The sequence below is a fragment of the Chlorocebus sabaeus genome, chromosome 1, assembly GCF_047675955.1.
Source record: "Chlorocebus sabaeus isolate Y175 chromosome 1, mChlSab1.0.hap1, whole genome shotgun sequence".
Classification (NCBI taxonomy): domain Eukaryota; kingdom Metazoa; phylum Chordata; class Mammalia; order Primates; family Cercopithecidae; genus Chlorocebus; species Chlorocebus sabaeus.
Window position 1 is genome coordinate 124,557,879 of NC_132904.1, and position 22,160 is coordinate 124,580,038.

Sequence of the window (22,160 nt, forward strand, 5' to 3'; positions counted from 1 at the left end):
GGTGTGGGATCGCACTATGTAAGAGCATTCTAACAGCCCTGTGCAAAGACAGACAGGGCAGCCTTGAGATGCTATTTGTTGTGAATGGCCAGGGTAGCTGGGAGTCTTGCAGGAGTTTAGCTTTGGGCAGGGGATTGATGATTTTAAGCCCCGTTCACAAGTTGAGATCCTTAGACAGCACCTCTGGGACCTGCTTTTCCTGGACTGGCTGGCTCTGGGTTGGTGAGCTCTGTTTGCTCTCCATCATTCTGTGGACCTTTAACTCCCCGTCTTTGGAATCCACTGTCCCCTTCAGCCACAGTGTTCCTCATGGGGCAGGGGCAACATGTGCTGGCTAGAGAAATGAAAAATCAAAAAAAATGCCTTTGGAAGTTTCCACTGGTGCCTCTGTGCTCTCTGGTCACCTTTCTGAGGCGTCTGGTAACCACTTCGAGAAAGTAGATGATGCAGTGTATGTTAGCCCCGGAGCAATTACCTCATGTCTGAGTCTTGCTGTAACATGAGGTCAGCCCAAGAAACAATTTCAAACACGGGGACAATTTTCCACCCAGTTTTTCAGAGCTTTAGATAATTAGCATTTTCTAATTCATATTTTCAGCTTTTAACTGTTTGTGGAATTTTTAAAAATAAGGATCTTTGAACAGAGTCCCGCAGTGATCTAGGCAGGCCGGGGTGGGTGCATGGAGGTTAGCAAGAGAAGGAGAGACCAGCAAAGCAGCCTGATTCCAACAGGAGTTTGCAGGAACCCTGAGCCCTTTCTTTCATTTGCAGGAGTAGAGAGGACAACAGTAGCATAGACGGCATGCTCTGAACTGTTAGTTAAATGGTCCAGGGCTTTGAGACTCCTTGGCGGATGCCCTTGTTGGTAGAATGTTCAAGGCATTCTCTCCATGTGGGGAAAGCCCATTCATGCCGTATGACCCCCGGGCCCTAACCAGTCCATAAACAGCCCAAATCCCCCTAGTACTTCCTGCCACCAAACCATGGAAGCACAGATGCTGAAGTGAGACAAATGCCCGAGAAGGTGGTCACTGGTAAAGAGACCGTCTATTGGAGAAGAGCAGATAACAAGGTTGAAGTGGAGGTGCAGAGGATGGCATTTTGGGGGGTATAGCATGGCAAGAAAAAGTGAATCGCTTCCTTCTTTTTAAGAATATTTATAGACAGAAAATGCCCCCAAATCAATAAAAATGTTAGGTTTCCCAAAAGGGACTTATTAGTGGAGCATATCTCCAGGGCGGAGACGAGGTGGAATCCAGTTTGTGTACTGAAGACATTTGAACATGCAGGGCGGATATCCAGAGTTGAAGATGGTGGCTAACAGTAGCACATCCACACAGTGGGAAGTAGTTGTTCTGCCGTTAAAATGATTATGGGGAAATACCATGAGAAGTGCTTAGGATACGATGTTGGCTGGAAAAGCTCATTACAAAGTGGTCTGTGCACTGATAGAAAAGCCATGTCTGCCTACGAAAGCAAAAAATTAAAATAGTTGTGTTAAATTTAAAAAAAAAAACAAAAAACAAAAATAACCTTGCCCCAACATAGTATTGAAATATCCTTTTGAGGAACCTAGACTTAAAATGATCCACTGTTAGGGAAAAGGCTTTTAGATTCATGCTGCTTTTTAATTGGTGTCTACCTTGGGGTTCCAGCCTTGGGGACCCTCTAGTGTGAGGTGGTGGCTGGCTGCTAAGCGCCTGCAGGAGGCCATGTGCGGGTGATCATGTCTGCTCTGTCTCTGCTCTGGACTGCTGGGAACTCCCCAGTGACAACCAGCACTTTAAACCCTTTTAAAGCCTTCAAACACTTTATTGTTTTTCCAGACTGACTTCCAGTGGATGTTTTGTGCTCAAGGGGAAGGCCAGTGCTTGTGGAGAGTTTGAGGCCATGAGTCAAGGCAAGGGGAGAGGGTGCTGATTCTTTGTGCTTTATCATCTTGTCCTTTTGTTGGAGAGGAAGGTGGGGCTCAGATATTTCCACCTTAGCAAGAGATGGAAGGAACATAGCTGAGCTCCTTCACTCCGGTGGAGGAAGTGCTGCCGGGTGAAGGAAAGTTGATAGAGCAGAACTGGGGGCCTGAGCCTGTGGCTGCTTGGAAGTCAGGAGACTCCAAGTTGGTGGCACTTCTCTGATCTAATCTTTCTTGGTTTTAGTAGAAAATCTAGAAAAAGGAAAACTTCATAGGATAAGAAGCTTTGGCATCAAATTTACATTTTGGTGAAAATGTAAATTTCACTTGACTGTTTATTCTGGTGGTCTGGGAGGGGAGCTAGACTTTTACATTTTAAATGCAAATATATTTTCCAGGGTGGAGAAGGAAGAGCAGTTTCCTAAGCCCCTACAGACCCTGTCTGATGGCCAGGCGTGCTAGGGAGGTGTTTGTTCTTCACACCTGGGCGTGTCAGCTGTGCCAGAGGAGCTGCGTCACACGCCGCCCACCCTCCACCCCCCTACCCCCGGCCACAGGAAATGCAAGGAGGACTGTTATGACGGGGTGGCCACGGTCCTTGAGGTCATTCCCATGGGTCCTGGGAAACTCCAGGGTTTACACCTGTCAACCCCAGCACTTTGGGAGGCTGAGACGGGTGGATCACCTGAGGCCAGGAGTTTGAGACCAGCCTGGCCAACGTGGTGAAACCCCGTCTCTACTAAACATACAAAAATGAGCCAGGCGTGGTGGTGGGCTCCTGTAATCCCAGCTACTCGGGAAGCTAAGGCAGGAGAATCGCTTGTATCCAGGAGAGGGAGGCTGCAGTGAGCTGAGATGGCACCACTGCATTCTGGCCTGGGCGACAGAGGGAGGCTCTGGCTTCAAAGAAACAAAGGCTGCCCCTTTGTGGACGACTACCTACAATACCCATTTTAAAGCTGAAACCACTGAGGCCCAGACAGCTTCAGAAGTTGCTTCAAAGGCATCCAGCCAGTTGAGAGCACCTGGTGTCTAAGACTCAGGCGTCTGGAGTCCCAGTCCCTGGCCTTGCGCTGCCGACGTCCCCCCGGCCCTGGAGACAGCAAGCCAGCCTGCGCCACACAGACAGCAAGGCAGCCTCACTCCCGCCCGGCCTTCCACGTGGACAGCCCGGCCACTTCCCCCAGGGCATTTTCTGTTGTCATTTGTACCAAGAGATAAATGCTTTCCAAAAACTTTCCTGTGGCCTCCTGGAAGCAGGCCGATTAAGCCAAGCCTATCACCACGCTAACTTTGTCCTTCTCTTGGCCTGACTGTCGGCCCCACCAGTATCTCTCCCAGACACACCCTCTGTGGCAGAGGAGCCTTCGCAGCAGCAGCTGCGGGAACGAGATTTGTCCCTTCTCAGGCCAAGGCGGGGATGGACCTCGAAGAAACGGAGGGCGCAGGGCCGGCAGTTCAGGCGCAGGGCCGCTGGGGGGAGTTTGCGCATGTCTGGGAGCCCCAGGATCCTGGGGAGGAGGGGAGGCAGGAAGAAAAAGAGCCGTTTTTAAATTTTACAAACAAGTTGGTTTTGTTTGTCTATCTGGGTCTGACTTGGAAAAAATACTAAGAAACTGCGTCTTCAAACAGTGGCTGCTCAAAAGAATGAAATATACCGCGCGACGGGGAGACCACAGAAAAGGTGCCTATCTTGATTCCCATTTTTAATTTAAACTTTAATGGAAAACACATTTTGCGTTTCGTGGTCTTTCTACCTGCAGCCTCAGATGGTCGGGCAGAGGTTTTGAGTCTGGGCAATTAAGCTGGTGCAATCTTATCACTTCCAGGCCAGGGTTTGACCGGTGAAGGAGAACAGAATTCCAGCTGAACAAAAGGTCAGGTTTCCCTGGACTCAGTAGTCAGCCAGGATTGTTGTTGAAAGAGCCCAGAGCCTTACACCCTCCCGCTCCCGCACCCTCAGCCAGAGCTATCGATATAGCAGTGCAGCCCAGAGAAAAGGGAGACCTGGATTCAATAGGCTGGCTGTGAGGGGGCACTGGTGAATTCTATGGTCACAGCGAGGCAGGAGACAAAGGCTTTGGCACTGGGACTCTTGTGTCCCCTGGCCCAGGTGTCCACGATGAAAAGCAGGTTAGGTTGGGGGAATGTGAAGCAGCAGAAACCGTGATTGTTGGGGTTCTACCCCACACCTGCAAAGCCTCACACTGCTCACTCCCCTCTCCTTTCAGATCCAGGTACTGTCTCTAGCAACAGATGGGCTCAAACATAGAATGGAAAACGATCTTTTCCGCATGCTTGCAGTTTGGGAAGGCCATTCTATTCTCAGCAGGAACTACTTTATGCTTTTTAGAGCAAAAATGCCCCAATAAATAGATATACGTATATGCATACACACCCATATGCAAATATATACATACAAACACACATACAGAAACTTACAAATAACCAAGTAGGCAAATCTTGTACTTCAGTTTGAACTGAAGTATAACACAGAAGTGCAAAAATCATTAAGTGTGCTACTTGAGGCGTTATCATGAAGTGAATCCACTCACTCGCATAAGCACCTCCCAGGTCAAGGAGTAGAATTTCAGCCCCCTGCACCCTCTCTCCACCCCACGACCACTTCCTCCCCAAAACTAACTACCACCCTGCCTCCCAAGCCCATAGGTGAGTTTTGCCTGTTTCTACGATTTAGTCTGGAGGCGGTGGGGTCTGTCGGACTGAGGACAGGTTTTGTGGACAGACCAGGATGGGGCTCCTGCCTCCTGCAGTCTCTGACTATGTGATCCTTGGAAAATGATATGACTTCGCTGACTGTTGCTCCTCTCATCTGTAAAAAGGAATAAGGGAATGCTGGCTCTACGTGGCTTATGCAAGGATTAAGTAAGAGAATAGATGGAAAGCGTCTGGCACACTGTGCATGTTCCCGGAGCATTGCATCCCCCGCTTCATCGTGGCCTGTTTACCCTGAGGTGCCGGTATCAGGAAGGACGGGGAGCTCAGCAGCACAGGCCTGTGGCGGTGTCAGGCCAGAAAGAGCCTCAAGGGCAGGAGAAAGCAGTCCAAAGCCACAGAGAGGGAGGCTGGGCTCCAGGAGGACCTGCCTGCATCGGAACAAGTTCCTTAAGAAAACAGAGCCTGGGGAACTGATGAAGTAGAAATCGGAGAAGAGGAGGGAATCTGGGTCCCCTGGGTGAGAGGCCAGATGCCCCCAACCAGCCCCTGCTCAGGGAAGGCAGCCTCTCCTTCTAGGAGTGAAACTTGAACCGAGAACAGTCTTTAGGGCAAAATCCTCTTCCTAGGTTGCCATGAAATATGTATTTCATGCAAGCTTTGGAGAGGTCAAATGACCCTTTCTCTTGGCTTTCTGGGAGTTTCCTGTGGAATTCATGTGTGCCCAAAGAAGAACTTTCACCAAGGGGGAAATGTAATACATGTGGTTTATCTAAGGTTCGTGCTTTCGGCTACATCTGCACTAATGACTCAGGCAGTTTGCTCCTCAGAGACCATCATTTTTCTTTATTTTGCTCCAGCAGTGAGGTTTCAGCCTGAGGGAGAGAACATCAGGGACAGAGAGGCAAGCATTCTTGGTCCTGCTTCTGGGAATTTTTTGTATTCCCTCGGAACGTTTGGTTCCATTTCTTCACTTCCTTCCAGTCGTGCCGGATTATTTCTTATTGCAGCAGAACCCATCCATAACTTTAATCGGAGGACAAGACTAATGCTCAGTAAACGCATGTATAAAGAGAACTATTGTATGTAATTGTGACATCTGTGGGAGGAAGGATGTAAAAATAGTAATGAGCATAGCTAGCATTTATGGAACACTTATGAGCCAAGGTCCATTCTGAGCACATTACATGCATTATTTGATTTAATCTTCACAATGCCATTAAATGGTATTCACCCATTTTGCAGATGAGAAACTGGTGGCTCAGAGAGATGAGAGAAGTCAATGGAGGGCACAAAGCTAATCGGTGCTAAGAGGCAGGTTTAATTTTAAACTCTCATTTGCTTAATAAACATGCAGTCATGCTTTGCTTCATAATGGGGATAGCTCATCGTCATGTGAATACCACAAAATGTTCTTACACAAACCCACATGGCATAGCCTACTACACACTGAGGCTGTATGCTACAGCCTGTGGCTCCTAGCTTACTAACCTGTAGAGCGTGTTATTGTACTGAATATGGTAGGCAATTGTAGCACAATGGCAAGTATTTGTACATCTAAACATTTAAAAGATACAGTAAAAATACACTGTTACTGCTGTCAAATATGTGGTCCATCTTTGCCCAAAACATCATTTTTTGCTGTGTGACTATTAACAGGAACTTGTCCCGGCCTTACTTTGTCATTGATATTCTTGAAAATGGAATAACCAAATGTAGCTGGCTCTTGAATGTTACATTCATGTGACTGTCTCATTTCTAAAATGGCATCCACGTAGCCACACTTTGGCATACAGAGGGCTCAATACCACCCCCATCATCCCCCTTCTTGTTTTCGTCTGGAGCTGCTGCAGAGCTCGAACTAACAGTCATGTTCTAGGCAGTTGGACAATTCTTATAAAATTCTCTTCCTTGGCCGGGCGCGGTGGCTCACACCTGTAATCCCAGCACTTTGGGAGGCCAAGGCAGGCAGATCACCTGAGGTCAGGATTTCAAGACCAGCCTGACCAACATGGAGAAACCCCATCTCTACTAAAAATACAAAATTAGCCGAGCGTGGTGGCGCATACCTGTAATCCCAGCTACTGGGGAAGCTGAGGCAGGAGAATCACTTGAACCTGGTAGGCGGAGGTTGCAGTGAGCTGAGATCACGCCATTGCACTCCAGCCTGGGCAACAAGAGCGAAACTCCATTTCAAAAATAAATAAATAAATTCTCTTCTTCATCGTCTGGCTTGGGCAGTGCACACATTTTCTCTGAGGCACACAACCGAACGCCCACAGCTGGGTGAGGCGGCAGCTCCATTTCTGCATCCCTTCCACGACTGGAGACTAAAAATAGGAGTGTCCGACAGCCCATTCCCACCCCTGGCACCCAAGCCAGTCCACTCGGCCACAGGGAGCAGGGAAAAGGGTTGTTTAGAAGAATTTTCTTAGCCTCGAACACATGTGTTGAGTTTACGGTATGTTTTGTAAAAGCAGATCCCAGCCCTAGTTTCAAGAGCTCTTTAAGATTTCCCTAGGAGAGTCTCAAAGAGAATGGCAAAAATGCCTAAATTTCACAAATTACAACCTTGAATTCACTTTAAACAGAGGAACAAATCTAGTTTTAGGAAAGAAGGGAGAATGTGTTTTCCATGCAACAACAGCAAATTATTCTTTCAAAGTTCTGGGTATAGAAGAGGTATGCATTGAAGTTGAATTTTTAAAGATTGGATATCAGCATTCTGAGATTACAGAAAATTCAACGCATGACTCCTCAGGTTCAGTGCATGCTCTTAGACATAGGTGAAGGGAAACAAAAGTTCCTATTGGAATACTACCACTCACCTCCTTCCCAACTCCCAGCGCCCCTCCGCCAGCAACAGATACCCGTGCACCTTACCCTCACCTGGGAAAGGACCCATATGTATGTAAACCCAAAGGATACCACAGCAGGAAGGAGTGATACTAGCTTCTCCTCCAGGCCATGGCAAACTATAAGCTGCAGGCCAAATCTGGCCCATGGGCAAAACAACAAACACTAAGAAGACTGTGCAACAGAGACTGTAGTTAGCCTATAAAGCCAAAATATTTACTCTTTCCTTTTGATAGAAGAAGTCTGCCAACCTCTGCTCTAGTTCAAGAAAAAAAATCAAAATCTAGACATGTCAAGTCACTCACCAACTGTCACATGGTGAGTTAAAAACAACTGGAACAGACCCGGGTTTACTGATTCTCAGTGCTGTGTTCCTATCATGAGATGGCACAGACCAGAGCATTTCAGAACGATGAATATGGCAGCTCAGGGGTCATGCTGTTATCCCAGAGAGCATTTCATTCCAATGTATTCTGTCTCTTTACTCCATAAAGTTATCACAGGCCTGTATGATTGTCTCCAAGCAAACGGATTCCATTCGCTTTTCCTTTCTTTCTAGCAGTCCTCTGTCCCTCTTCCCCTCTCCCCATCTCTTTCCCTTTCCACTCCCTCCTCATGTCATCTCCTACTCTTGATCTCAGAAGAACATTTTGGTGATAACCTGTTTATGTTTTGCCTCTCAGGTTCACTGCTGGCCTATAATACAACCTCCCACACAGACCAATCCTCACGACTGAGTGTCAAAGAAGGTAAGTTTGTTCTTTTGTGCACTTAAAATTTTCTTCTGAACCAGACATGACACAGTCCCATGCAGTTAAGGTTTATGCAAAAAACCAGCTTGTTCCACTCAGCTTTTCCTAGCATACAAAGACGAGAAGCCAAAGACTTTTGCCACTTGTGCTACCAGTTGCAAAAATACAGTAAAGAAGGTTTTACAGTATCTTGTAATAATATCACAAAGATACAACTTGAAGTTGTCATTCCATGCAGGAAAACATGTTACGTTTAGGAAAAAATGAATGCTGCTTACTTTCAAAGTTGAAAGTTGGGAGTTTTCTCTGATGAAAATAATGAAATGAGGATTTCAAGGATTCCAGTATGTCTACCCTTAAAGGTTTTTTTCCGAAGAAATTTTAGCAGCCGGTCATGGTGGCTCACACCTGTAATCCCTGCACTTTGGGAGGCTGAAGTGTGCGGATCACTTGGGGTCAGGAGTTCGAAGACCAGCCTGGCCAACATGGCAAAACCCCCATCTCAGCTAAAAATACAAAAATTAGCCAGGCATGGATGGTGGCAGGTACCTGTAATCCCAGCTACTTGGTAGGCTGAGACATGAGAATCGCTTGAACCCAGGAGGCAGAGGCTGCAATGAGCCGAGATCACGCCACTGCATTCCAGCCTGGGCAATAGAGTGAGACTCTGTCTCAAAAAAAATTTTAGCAATGTCAATACATTTTTTAAATGGTGGCTTAAGGGTTTGGTCTGGTTTGGTTTGGTTTTATTGAGAAGGAAAACTGCCTCAGCAAATGCTCTTTGCCAACAAAGATTTTAGTAAATGTCACAATAGCATTGCTCAGTGTCTTTATGAAACGTCGTGAGGAGTGGTTCCGATACTGTGTTAGATTTCAGGCATTGAAACAAGTGAATAATTCATGGTACCTGGTTTAAAGGAGAAAAAAATGTGAATGCATAATTATTAGGAACCAGAGAGAGACTGGAAAAAATATTTGCATGGCATGGCAAAAATTCCACAGAGGAGGGGACTTTTGAATAGGAGCTTGAAGAATAAATAATAAGAGTGTGGCAGGCACTCTGTCCTCCTTGGCTCGCTCTCTGTCCCCAGTTTTTCTCTAACTCACCTTCCCCATAATATAGAAGAAAGGCAGAAGCTCTCAGGATCAGTTACGTATAACGCAGCATAGCATAACCTTTTGGAGAAACAAAAGCTCTTCTAAGGAAAGACCATTTCGCTCAACATTCACATGGGGTAGGAAGGAAACAGAGACCCAAAGACACTAGCTGGGTGTCTTGCCCAAGGTTACAACTTTGATCACATAGAAATTTGTGTTTCCTGTTAACAATTTATAATTGAATAATGGCCAGAAGGTTTAGTGGAAGAGTTATACCACAGAATGAATCCACTTTTAAATATTTATATTTTTTCATTTGCTTCCTTCTCTCCTATCCCACCCTGAGCCAGTCCTGTTTCTGCCACTGTTTTTCCTTTCCAAATCAGATTTCTTGAGTTTTGTCATGAAAACTGAATTTCTATGGATTCATTCTGCATTGTGAGTCAAATTCCACCAGATGACCTATTTTAATATGCTGTTGCAAATGTCTGTAAGACAGAAAATATGTTTTAGTGGCAAATGCATTAGATTGAAGGTCAGGGCACCTTTGGCTTCCCGTGAGAAAATCACTTCAGACCCTGAACCTCAGTTTCCTGTCAAATGAAGGGAGGAACTCGGTCAGCAAGAGACCAGCCCTGACTCTGGAGCTTCTAAGGAGATGACAGGAGCCACATTGCGAGGGCTCAAGAGCCACTGTCCTTTGATTTCTTTCACATATTGAGTTGTATTTCATTTGTGGATAGGGATCCACAAATGGAAGGGAGGAAAAAAGAAGGGGAAAATGACTGCAGGGAGAGAAAGAGGGAAGGAAGGGAAGGGAAGGAAGATAGGAAGGGAGGGAAGCAAGGCTATAAGGAAGGAAGGAAAGAAAGGAAGGAGGGAGGGATGGGAGGAGCCCTAACCTCTGAACTGCTGAATTCGAATTTTTGTAAGTTTCTCCAACACCTCAGGCTACAACCTGCTACCAACATCAGAATTAGCCAGTGAGGCTCTGAAGCAGAGCTAATGAAAGATTTTCTGATACTGGGCTTCAGATATAGGGTTTAGTTTAGAAACCGGTTTATCCAAATTGAAATGTGTTGCTGACCACCTCCTTCCTCCTCCTCCTCCTCCACAGGTCTTATTGTTCAGCCCTGTCCTCTACCTGCCATACGCATTTCCTTCCCTTGGCCTTTTTGTGTTTAGGGAGTACATTTGTAACACTGCTGGCTCATTCAGGCTTATTGCAGGAGCAGCTCCCTCTTGCTGGGTAGCAACCCCTCTTCTGAAGTGAATTAACTGTAGTATTCAGGCAAACGCACGCTGCCAGGACCTTATTCAGGTGGTGCCGGCATTTATCTCCCAACATTGGGCCTGGCCTCTAGAGACGATTAAGCCTGTGCTTTGCAGGTGCATCTTTTGTCCCCAGTAAAGCTCTCCACTTGAGCTGTCTTGCTCTTCTATGCCTTCCCCTTGTGAGGTGGTCTGAATCTGTCTGAACGAGCCATCAAGCCACAAAACAAAGTACATTAGCAAGACAAAGCTAACCAAGCCCTCCCTCTATCCCTCCCTGCCTCCTCCCCACCTCTCACTGGCTCTCCTGTTCTGCTCTAAACACTATCTATTAGCTATTAGAAGACATCAGGCAACCTTGGCTCCATCTTCTTTGAATAAGACACACACAGCCCCAAACAAATCCAGAGTTCATCAAGAACACCAGAGCTCTGCATGTGTGTGTGTGTGTGTGTGTGAGAGTGCACACTAGTGCAGTCCACAAAGGGCAGGTGCTGGCATCAAGCACAAAGCAAGGAAATTGAGGAGATGCTGTCTATTAATGTGTCTTCAAAGCACTTATCAAATTAGAATGGCTTTTTGCTTTAAAATTGTATAATCACCCTTCCAGCTTGTCTCTTGAAAATGGCTGCAATCTCTAGGGGTTATTTGTGCCCAGGAAGTAAGACTAGATTTTAAAAATTAATTTAGAACAATCTTTAAGCCCCTTTAAATTAAATATTCTATGGACATGGATTGGATCCAGCTAGCGCAGTTATGCTCTACCTTTAGTTTATCAAGGCTAATGCCCTTAAAAAATAAATTAGGATAAAAGCTATTGTTATCCATTTACAATAGCAGCCACAGCTGTCACCTATAAAGGGTTTTGGAATATATCAGACACCTTCACATGCTTTGCTTTGGAGCCTTGCACTGGGTCTTTGAAGTAGATATTATTATCTGTATTTTGCAGACAAAGAAAGTGGGGTTCAGCACTATTAAGTGACTCACTGAAGGGTACACAGCTACTCAATGGCAGAGCAAGGACTCAAACCAGGTTACAGGATTAGACTAGAAGCCCCTCACTTTCTGACAAATCCAGCCTTTCTCTTCCAGCTGCCTTTCTGCAAAAGCAACACCTACCCTAAAAGTAACTTGGGCAAAGATGTGAATGTTTTGCATTACTTGATTTCTGTCCGTGCGGTTTTCCCACTATCAGCTCCAACTTCATCCCTAAACTCTTCTCTTTTCAAAGATGAACCGATACACAACTTATGGTTGGCATCAGCCCTTAGTTCTGAGAGCACAGAGAATCACCTGGAGATCTTTTAAAATACTGACCCTAGGACAAATATTGCATGAGCCCACTCATAGGTGGTAACTGTCAAGTTTCTAGAGCCAGAAGGTAGATGGTGGTTACCAGGAGTGGCAAGGAGTGGAAATGTGGAGTTAGTGTTGAATGGGTAAGAGTTTCCATTTGGGAAGATGAAAAGGTTCTGAAGATGGATGGTGGTAATCGTCACACAGCATTGTGAATGTACTTAATGGCACTAAATTGTACACTTAAAATTGTTAAAATGGTAAGTTTTATGTTCCATATTTTGCTAAAATTTTATAAATGCAAAAATTAAAATAAAAAAATACTGATGCCCAAGTGCCAAAAAATGATGCATTAATTCAGAATCTCCAGTGATGACTCCTGGGCACTGGAAATGTTTTAGAGCTCTCCGGGTTATTCCTACAAGCCAAGCTGCAGCCGAGCTAGAGGAGCCTGCTTTGTAGAACAGAGACAAACTGGAGAGAAATGAGGTCCACGTTAGAGCTACTCCAGATTTTCCTGGAGATACAATGGGCAGTTGTCTGGCCCCAGACTGTCCTAGAAAAGGAATAGCAGGCCCTACTGGTATATTGACAAAGGTGTAGGTGAGTGAAGAGACTGTACGATCCTGATTAGTTTTTTTTGTCATTGTCATTGATGACTGATTTTACTGATGTATGATATTACTGATTTTGACAACTGTACATTAGTACATCTCAGAAATTTCTTTCTGACATGTCCTCATTCAGTCCTCTAAAAAGTAGATAGGGTGTTGGTAACGTGATTTTATAGGAAGGACGCTGGGGTTGCAGAAGTTAAGTGACCTTTTCAAGCATATAAGAGTCCTGGAGTCAGGGCTACTGACTTTCCACACCTTGTTCTCTCCAGTCCTCCAGGCTGCAGTTGTGCGTGTGTCTGCCCTGGTCCCAGGTCAGAGCTTCACTTTGTTTTTCTGGGCAAACCCTGCCGGAGGCCTTCCCAGCTCACTCAGCTGGCCCAGCAGCGTGCAAGAATCAGCACATCTCCTCCTCAGAGCTTCTTTGCATGCCTAAGCCCTCATTTCCTTAGTTCCTCATGCTGAATCTGTTTAAATACCTCTGACTTTCCAAAAGACAGAGGATATTGAGTTCCTTGTTTATTAACTCCTGGAACTCATCAACCGGCCAAGGGCCTGTGGAGCATTGAGCTTCTAGCCCCAGCCTGGGAGCCTTTCAGGATTGCCATTGAACGTGGAAACAGAAAACCGCAGCCGCGCTGCAGGCGGAATGGCCATCTCCAGCCGTTGCCTTGGCTAATGGATAAAAAGTCTGTCGGCTTGCATGCTAAGTATGGAAAAGAGAGGGGAGAAACTACCTTTTTGTGTCCCTTAGAGTGAAATGCCTGGTTGGTGCTGAAGCCCATGTTCATGAGAGCCTGGCTTCTCTCCAGGAGAGTCCTAGGTGGCAGGAGCTGTGCACATGGTAACAACAGCTTTTTGGCGGCCCGGTAGGGTTTGCCAAGCACGTTCCTATCCATTATCCCGTTTGTGCCCTCTGGTGCCATCACCATGAGATGACAAGGCTGGTAGTATTTTTATCCCCCTTCTGTAGATAACGAAAACAAGGCACAGAGAGATTTCAGGGGTCCTTAGAAGGCACCCAGGTCATGAAGCAGTACAAGACTCAAATTCAGGCCTTTGCTGTGTTCTGTCCTTCCTCTAGGCTGCTTCTGGAATCATTATCTCAGCATACTTGATTCAAGCATCTGACAACATCGTAAGGATTCTTTAATGCTCTCAATTTACCTAAGGCAGGCATTGGTCTCCTATTTCAGCATTATAGCATACTGATTAAAATTCAGGCTCTGGACTCAGACTGTGACCTGGACAATGCGCTCACATTTTTCTGCCTCAGTTTCCTCATGTATAAATGAGGATAATTGTAGTGCCCCTTCAGGGATGATGTAAAACTCATAACTCAGCACAATGTCTGACACACCAATAAGTGCTCAATAAAAGTTATAATAAGGATAGTAAATTGTTATTCTAATTTATTACAGTGAAAATTATAATAGTAGTTAACATTATTATTACAAGCTAATTACAATATTTTTGAGGGTTTACCAGATGTTGACACTGTACCAAGGGTTGTGAAGGATACTATACATAGATAGCCAAGCTGCTTTAAAACTTATTAGGGGGCCAGGCACGGTGGCTCACACCTATAATCCCTGCAATTTGGGAGGCCGAGTTGGGCAGATCACCTGAGGTCAGTTCGAGACCACCTTGGCCAACATGGTGAAACCCCATCTCTACTAAAAATAAAAAATTTGTCAGATATGGTGATGGGCGCCTGTAGTCCCAGCTACCAGGGAGGCTGAGGCAGGAGAATTTCTTGAACCCAGGAGGCGGAGGTTGCAGTGAGCCAAGATCACGCTGCTGCACTCCAGCCTGGGTGACAGAGTGAGACTCTGTCTCAAAAAACAAAGCAAAAACACAACTTTTTAGGGAGACACACCTATGAAATATGAAGGAAATATAAAACTGCATGTAATCAAAACACAGCAATGCATGCTACACACAAGAAGTTCTCTGAGTGCAATGAAGAGATGGAAAATCATTAATGCTCAAGCTGAACATCTTTTCCAAATCCCTTACAGAACAGAAGAGATCTGGGGCCAGAGAAGGTGTGGACCCAGCCACGGTCACACAGGGAGTGAAGACAAATATATACATTTATTCCTATGTAGGCAGATATTGTAGATACCTGGTACCTTAGTCAGGAATAGACCTAAATTATATGATTGATACTCTCCTCTATTCATTCATTTCTTTCTTGTGGAGAATCTTCTGTGCATAGAACACCAGGCTGAGCCCTGAAACTATGGTGAACACAGCATATCACCTTCCCTCAAGCACTTTCTAGTCAAACAGAGAGACACACAGCTAAGGAAGGAAGGAACTACTGTGCTTTGGAGAGAGAGCAATTCACATATATTACCACGTCTTTCAATTGTCCCCTGCATTTAGCTCCTGTATGGATGTCCTTTATGATTTTAGAAGTCATAGTGAAAGATGGAGACCTCTAGCAAGATTCAGCCTGGCTGGGCTGGAAATAGATATTGAAGCAAAGGGCAGGAGGAAGGCACCAAGGAAACCAGTGTGTTTGCTGGGGTGGGTGCGAGTTTTCAAGTTGGGTTTTGGAGACGGGAGCCCAGGTGAGCCCTTGCAGGAATAACTGAGGCATGGGTGTTTGATGTGGGTTTCAGGAAGAGAGCCTGGGATAGAACCTATGCACCATGGCTTTCTGAAACCTGGAGAACCGGGTGCAGTTAGACGTTTCATTGTGAGACAGGAAGCTCAGCGAAGGAGCTGACAGTCAGGGACTTGTGTCAAAGTAACTGGGCCAGGGAGAGCAGAATAGGTGGGCATGGAGCTAAAATAAGATTGACCATGAATTCATGATTGTTAAAGCAGGGTGATGGGGCCTCAGGGTTGGTTAGACTCTGCTCTCTACTTTTATATATCTTTGAAATTTTCTGTAACTCAAAAAATGCCTCAAGACATCTCTGCCTTATTTCTCTGGGCGAACGGGTTCCCGAGTATGGCATCTTTGTTCCTTGCAATATGCACAGCCTGTATCAAGCTGATGCACTCCTGGGTGCAGTCCTTGGGAGCATGGGCGTTGGGCAGCCTTGTGTGTGTGTGTGTGTGTGTGTGTGTGTGTGTACGGGAGGGCGCAGGCTGGTGCTCAGTGTGGAGGTGGGCTGTGTGTGTGTTGCCTTGGAGAGCCCTGCATATGGGGGCTTGGTCTGGAACATGTGTACCCGAAGGAAAAGGCCTGTAATACTGTTAAGTAATCTGTTATTTTTAGGGAGTAAATAACATCTCTCATGCAGCAGGTTCTGTGGCCCCACAGGCTCCATCTACATCAGCGCACACACACTTCCAATTGGAGGGTACTGCAGCCTCACAGGAGAGCCTGTGAAGAACATTGTCATTATATGTTCTTCCTTTATGATGAAATGCGTCTAAGCCATTCTTAGCAAAATCAGGGATGACTGCTGGATGTGTGTGTGTGTGTGTGAGTGTGTGTGTGTATATATGTATATATGTTGTTTCTGTGGTCCAAAGGCAAGATTTATGATTATGGGATAGACAGTAGCTTACTCTCTCCATTTTATTTTTTAAAAACTGTTTTCCTTTGAAATTCCTGAGTTAATGTTCTGTCTGCTTTCTATCTGACCCTCTTCGGAGAGTTGCATTTTTTTTTTTTCCACGAGAGAGATTAAGAGAGAGAGAGAGAGAGAGAGACAGAGAGAGAGAGAAAGAACAAGGGTGACAGAGAGAAACAGAGATCGGGGGAGGAGGGAGAGTGAGAGAACTGGAAACAAAGACTCGTTGTCTCTAAGCTGGAGCAGGCAGGAAACCCCAATCCCTCGGGAATTTAGCCAGCCCGCCCTGTCCTGGAGTCAGACTCCAGCTCTCTGAATTCAATTTGACAGCTTGTCTGGGACACTTTCTAAGTAACCATTATCCTTCCTTTCTCTAAGTAAAAGGACTGTTATTTCTTTTCGTGGGTGTGCTGTGCGAACTGCTATTGCACACGTGTGGCTTACACAGCGACTAGGACACACTTTCCTCAAATTATTGGAAACAGTTAGCTCGTTTCCTAAGACAAGTGTAAATTTGTTCCAGGATAATGAGGCAAAAGACTGAGTATCAGTCCACTGCCTTATTAAAAGTGGGCCTATTCCATCAGAGGAATTTTGTGTATATAGGTTTTACTTATTTGAGGATTCTTTTGAAATAGATACAAACAACCTTATCTTCCAATGATCATTCTCCCCAGTTTCTCTGTTGATTGATGGATTATTTTAATGAAACACATCACCATACATCCCACTGTGGAGGGAACTCAGATGTCCTCAAAGCTACCAGAGGTTATGCAGGCCACGGGCACAATTAGGGGTGACCACCTAGAGTTCAAAGGAGCCCGTGTTCTGCCTGAGAACGGGGCCATCCTGGGGTTTCTTTTAATTACTCAGACCCAGTTGAGTCACCACCATACCCTGAGGGACTGTGAGGTGATCACCCACCCTTCAAAGTGTTCCTATTGGAAGACCATCCAGATTCAGCTCTGTGGGACCGCTAGAGACAAGTTCCAGAACTGTCTGGATCCCCCTGGAGCACGGAGGTGTGACAGTTTTGTTCCGGTAATACAGCTTTGCCCATTTAGGTTCTGACCTAAAGACCTGTCCTTCAAATATGACTTAGTTCCTGTCTACTCTATCTTCAAACGCACTTCGGAATCATGTTTCCCCATTCTCCCTTTGCCGGGTATACCTTTCATTCGTCTCAGTCCCCACCCGCAATCCATATTCCAGGGAACGACACTCACCCTTTAAGGCCCTGGTCAGATCAGACAGCATCGCCTCATTACAGTCTTGTCCGCTCTTCCCCGGGATGCTTTGCTTATACCCACTGTTTTACCAATGCAGCATTCAATAGATTCTAGCCTAGCAGTCTTCTGTCTTGTGAGACAGGAAGCATCTTGAAGGTGGGGACTATTGGATGGATGGATGAAAATAATAGGCAAAGTACCTTAAACTATTCCCCAGCAGTTTGATGTAGAACTAACCCTTTGAGATGTTTCTACAAGGTGGATGTTCGGCTCTATCCACTGCAGCTGCTGGTGTGGCACTGCTTTTCCTCTCTACCCTCTCCTAAGTTTCCATTGCTTGGGACCCCAGGGTGGTTCCTTGGAAGCTGTGATCAGTCCCATCCCTGAGCAAGGAGGCAAGACTGATAAAGAGCAGATTTCGATCACAAGATGATGGCACCAGAGCCCCCTCTTGGCCCAACCACCACAGGATCCTGCTCTCAACTGGACTCCACAGGCCCTTCAGGTCTATGCCCATCAGGAGGAGGCTGAGGACACACCAAGCCAAGGAAAGGTGACATTGCAGGGAGACTGTACTTTCTGCTCAATTCCACCTTCCTGTCTTAACTTTTGTTATGCCCCAGGTAGCCATAATAAAAGCTAACATTTGTTAAGCACCTACTATGTGCCAAGAAATTTCCTATTCACTTCACATTTATCCTTCATAAAACCTGATTAAGTTGGCACTATGATTATTCCCATTTTACCTGAATCACAGGTATGATGTTAAGCCTGAATCACAAAGCTAGTATGCAACAGAAGAGAGCCTGTTCCTGCAGTCCCCTCCCCACCTAGGCAATGGCAAGGGCTCCAAAATGGCCCTTTCTGACTCCATCTACCACCCCCATCATGCATTTCCCCCAGGTAGCTAATGTTGTCTAGTTGTTAAGATATATTCATCTGTTGACTCCTGCTACCATCTAAAAAATCAGGAGCCTGACCCAATGCGCTCAATCTTATTTGCATTTCAAGAAGCAATCTAGCAATTTAGAATTTTAGAAATTCCACTTTAAAGAGGTTGTTTGCTGGGTGTGGTGGGGCAGTGGCCATGGAGCTGCAAAGTATTTTTAAAACACGTGCTTTGTCCATGCTCATCAGTCAAATTCTTTCTTTCTGTCTGTCTCTGGAGAGAGAAGGGGAGAGGAAGCTTCTTCCATGCCACATGGAGACAAATGGGTTTCAGGCATCTTCTAGTGAAAGGCCAACGTATAGGAAGCATCATTTGTGGTGGTTTCACAGATTTTTTTCCATTGTTATGCTTTATAATTTATATAATTGTACACATATCCTTTTGGGTTTCATACTACATTTAAGAGGATAAAGGACAAAAAGAGATTTAGAAAAGAAAGTATTATATTGAGTAACACTGTATCGATAAGAATTTCAATAAACTGAATTTAAGAAACCATCCAGGCACAGTGGCTCACACCTGTAATCCCAGCACTTTGGAAACCACAGTGAGAGGATCGCTTGAGCCCAGGAGTTCAAGATCACCCCTGGCAACACAACTAGACCCCATATCTACAAAAAATAAACAAAAGTAGCCAGGCGTAGTGGTGTGTTCCTATAGTCCCAGCTACTCCAGAGGCTAAGGTGGGAGTATTGCTCAAGCCCAGGAGATCGAGGCTGCCATGAGCCGAGATTGCACCACTGCACTTCAACCTGGGAAACAGAACAAGACCCTGTCTCAGAGACAAAACAAAATAAGAGTGGGGGTGGATAAATTCAATAAATTTAATAAATTTATTATTTGAGGGAAATTTATTTGAGGGAAATAAAGTTTCCCTCAAGTAATTTCATGGCTCTACCAGTTTCATGGGTAATCCTCTGCCTCTGTAAGCTTCACAAACCCATGATTCCCAAGGAGAAGGAAGAGATGTCAAAATCAGCTTAAAGCATCTGAAAGACACGTCCAGGATGCTCCAGCTGCCCACGCCCCTCATAAATTCACCTGTGCCCTCGGTAGATGAAGGAATGAGAAGAACGTTGGAGCTGAGCACTTCTGTTCTTAGAATAATCTCCTTCCATTGCTCTGGAATGTCCAGCCCCTGCACTGCCCCAGTATTGAGAGCCAGGGCTTCATCCCCGTGCTTAACTGGAGAAGAAAGGCGCCTTCCTGCCACTACAGAGTTCGCCTCTTCTCACCCCTGTGCCAGAAGGTGCCAGGCCAGGCACTGCAACTGGCCACTCAGAAGTTCCCACTTTGCCCTTTCTGCCCTCCCCGGGCTGTCTTTAGTCTTTCTTATCAGAGCTGCCCTTAGATGTACTCTGAATAAATCAAGACCCTCACAGGCGCCCATGGGCTCTGCAACATTAATGATGGTGACAATGAAGGCATGAGCCCAGCAACATTTCAGTAAAGGAGGGTGACATTAGGTAAACCTCCAAGTGGAGCAGGGAACTGGTGCCAGGCTGTGGGAATGGTGCTGGGGGACTCCAGAGCACCCTCCCCATTGGTTCCCATTGGACTCAGCCCAACAACGACTCCTCCTGCACTGCCAGGGAGGGGCCTTCATGACCCTGAGTGCTTGGCAGGGTAGAGCTCCACTACAGTTCTCAGTGGCAGTTCACACCCACTGGGTGGGCCATTTGGGTTTTGCATGTCTTCTAATTTATCTGCAGACTCTCGGATGTTACTATTTTCGGCCTCCCATCTCTACCAAGTTTCACCATGACACTGCACACTCATCCCACTCCAGACGACACAGCAAAGACTCCAAGTGCAGTTGGCCTTGCTTGATGCAGCTTCATTGCCATTGCTTGGTTCGTGACAGAAGTTAAAAGTGATCCCCGTTGGCTGTTTAGAGGAGAGGGGTCCCAAAATACTTTGGGGAAAAAAGGGGCAGGCCCACAATGCCCTACCAGGGGCCACCTCAGTACAGAGTATTCCAAATGTGTTGGTTCTGCCTAATATACTGATTTAGAAATTCCACCACAGGGAGGTTACTTGAGGGGATTGGTAGCTGGAAGGTATTTAAAAGAAACTTGTTTAACCAAATTCTCATCAACCAAATTCTTTCTTTCATCTATCTGGAGAGAGAGAGAGAGAGAGAGAGAGAGAGAGAGAAGCTTCTTTTATGCCAGACAGAGATCTATGAGCTTAGGGTATCTTCTAGTGAAAGGCTAATGTATAGGAAACATCATTTGTTATTTTAATATAAAAACCTTTCTAATCTCTTTTTATAGATTTAATAACTCTGTCTCTTCAGAAGCCCTTATCTAAGTTAATAAAGAGGTTGTTTCTCATGAAATATCCTTGTTGGAGTAAAGAACCCTTTGAGGAGGAAATATGGAGGCTAGAAACACTATCCAGGATGTCAGTGGGTTTTTTCTTTCTGGTCTCAGGGATACGTAAGATCAAGATGTTTAACATGGGTCAGGTGTGCTGGCTCACACTTGTAATCCCAACACTTTGGGAGGTCAAGGCGGAAAGATCACTTAAACTCAGGAGTTCGAGATCAGCCTAGGCAACATGGTGAGAGTCAATCTCTACATCAAATAAAACAATTAGCCAGGCGTGGTGGCACGGGCCTGTGGTCCCAACTATTTGGGAGGCTTAGGCACAAGAATTGCTTGGGCCTAGGTCAAAGCTGCAATGAGCCAAGATTGTGCCACTTCACTCCAGCCTGACCGATAGAGTGAGGCCCTGTCTCAAAATAAAAATGTTAAAAAGAGGCTTAACATGCCTCTTTGATAAAGTTTAAATTCTTGTATTTGAAATATTCTAAAGAAAAGATGGTAAAAATTGAGTGGGACAATTACTTTGTGTCAAAATCCAACACACTCTTTGAAACTTGATTCAATTCCTATCTGCGTCGAGATACATTTTTATTCCTCCTTAAGACTATAGTCTCTTCTCAGAGCCTCACCTCATTTACAGGCTATTTATGGACCTAATTACAGATTACCTTGTGGCCTTTAATTGTGAGTTTTCTCCTGGCTCTTTTCTTCCAGCCCTGTAGATATTCAGTAAATACCATTGAATATTTACTCAATCCTGCTCCAATAAAGGAAGAACCAGAAGACATTAGCTTTGGTTGACACAAGAAAAATTAACTTCTTATGTCTCATGAACTAAACTCTGAAAAACAGTATCAGCTAGAATTCTGTGGGATGCTTTAGAGTATAGAAAGCATTTTCATATGGACAGTCTCATTTATTCTCAAAAGATCCCTGTGAGGATCCAGTGTGCTATTTGCTTTTCCAAACTCTTAAATTTAAGAATAATCACACCACTCTCTCCTGCCCCTGCCAAGTATCTACCTTTTACAGAGAGGTTCACTAAGAGGTTCAGAGAAGTTAAGTCATTTGCCTCAGACCACACAGCTCATAATTGACAGAGATGAGAGGCAAAGCAAGGAGTTCTGACCCCCCAGCCCAGAGTTCTTTCCTTTGCCATGAGCCATTTCCCTGTTTGGAATGGATCCATGAGAAATTAGGGAACTTCTTCCCGTGAAGAATCTCTAAGAGCCCTTAGTAACACCACAAACAATCCTATGCTTGATAAGTTTTAGGTATCACTCTTCCAAAGAGATGAAAATCATTCTTGGTATCATTTTGAAAAATCGTTGAGCTCAAGAAGTCTTTGGCCTTTTGGGCCTGTCTGCAAAATAATTATCAGCCCTGCCCAATATACTAGAGGAGGTTAGAGAGAGGCAGTTTTTTGCTATGAGTCATAATTTCAATTTCTATTAAAATTCTTACATGGCCACATATGCCTTCTCTCAGGCTTTGGGCCTCTGGGCCTGTGCTAATTTGCATGTCTGGTTTAGATAATGTCTGAAGTCCTTCCAGTCTGAAAAGGAGCCTCTGATTCTGTGACATAATAAGTGAGACCACGTTCCACCTACCAAAACTTGATGGTTCTTTTTCTTTTA

The 22,160-nt window shown here is 45.3% G+C and overlaps 1 protein-coding gene across 1 annotated transcript in view; it reads left to right on the forward strand.

Moving 5' to 3' along the window:
• Positions 1–22,160, forward strand: part of FLI1 (Fli-1 proto-oncogene, ETS transcription factor) — a 117,945-nt gene that overhangs the window by 79,962 nt on the left and 15,823 nt on the right. The window contains exon 5 of the mRNA XM_008021485.3: positions 8,128–8,193. Coding sequence (XP_008019676.1) covers positions 8,128–8,193 — 66 coding nt within the window. The remainder of the gene's footprint in view (positions 1–8,127; positions 8,194–22,160) is intronic.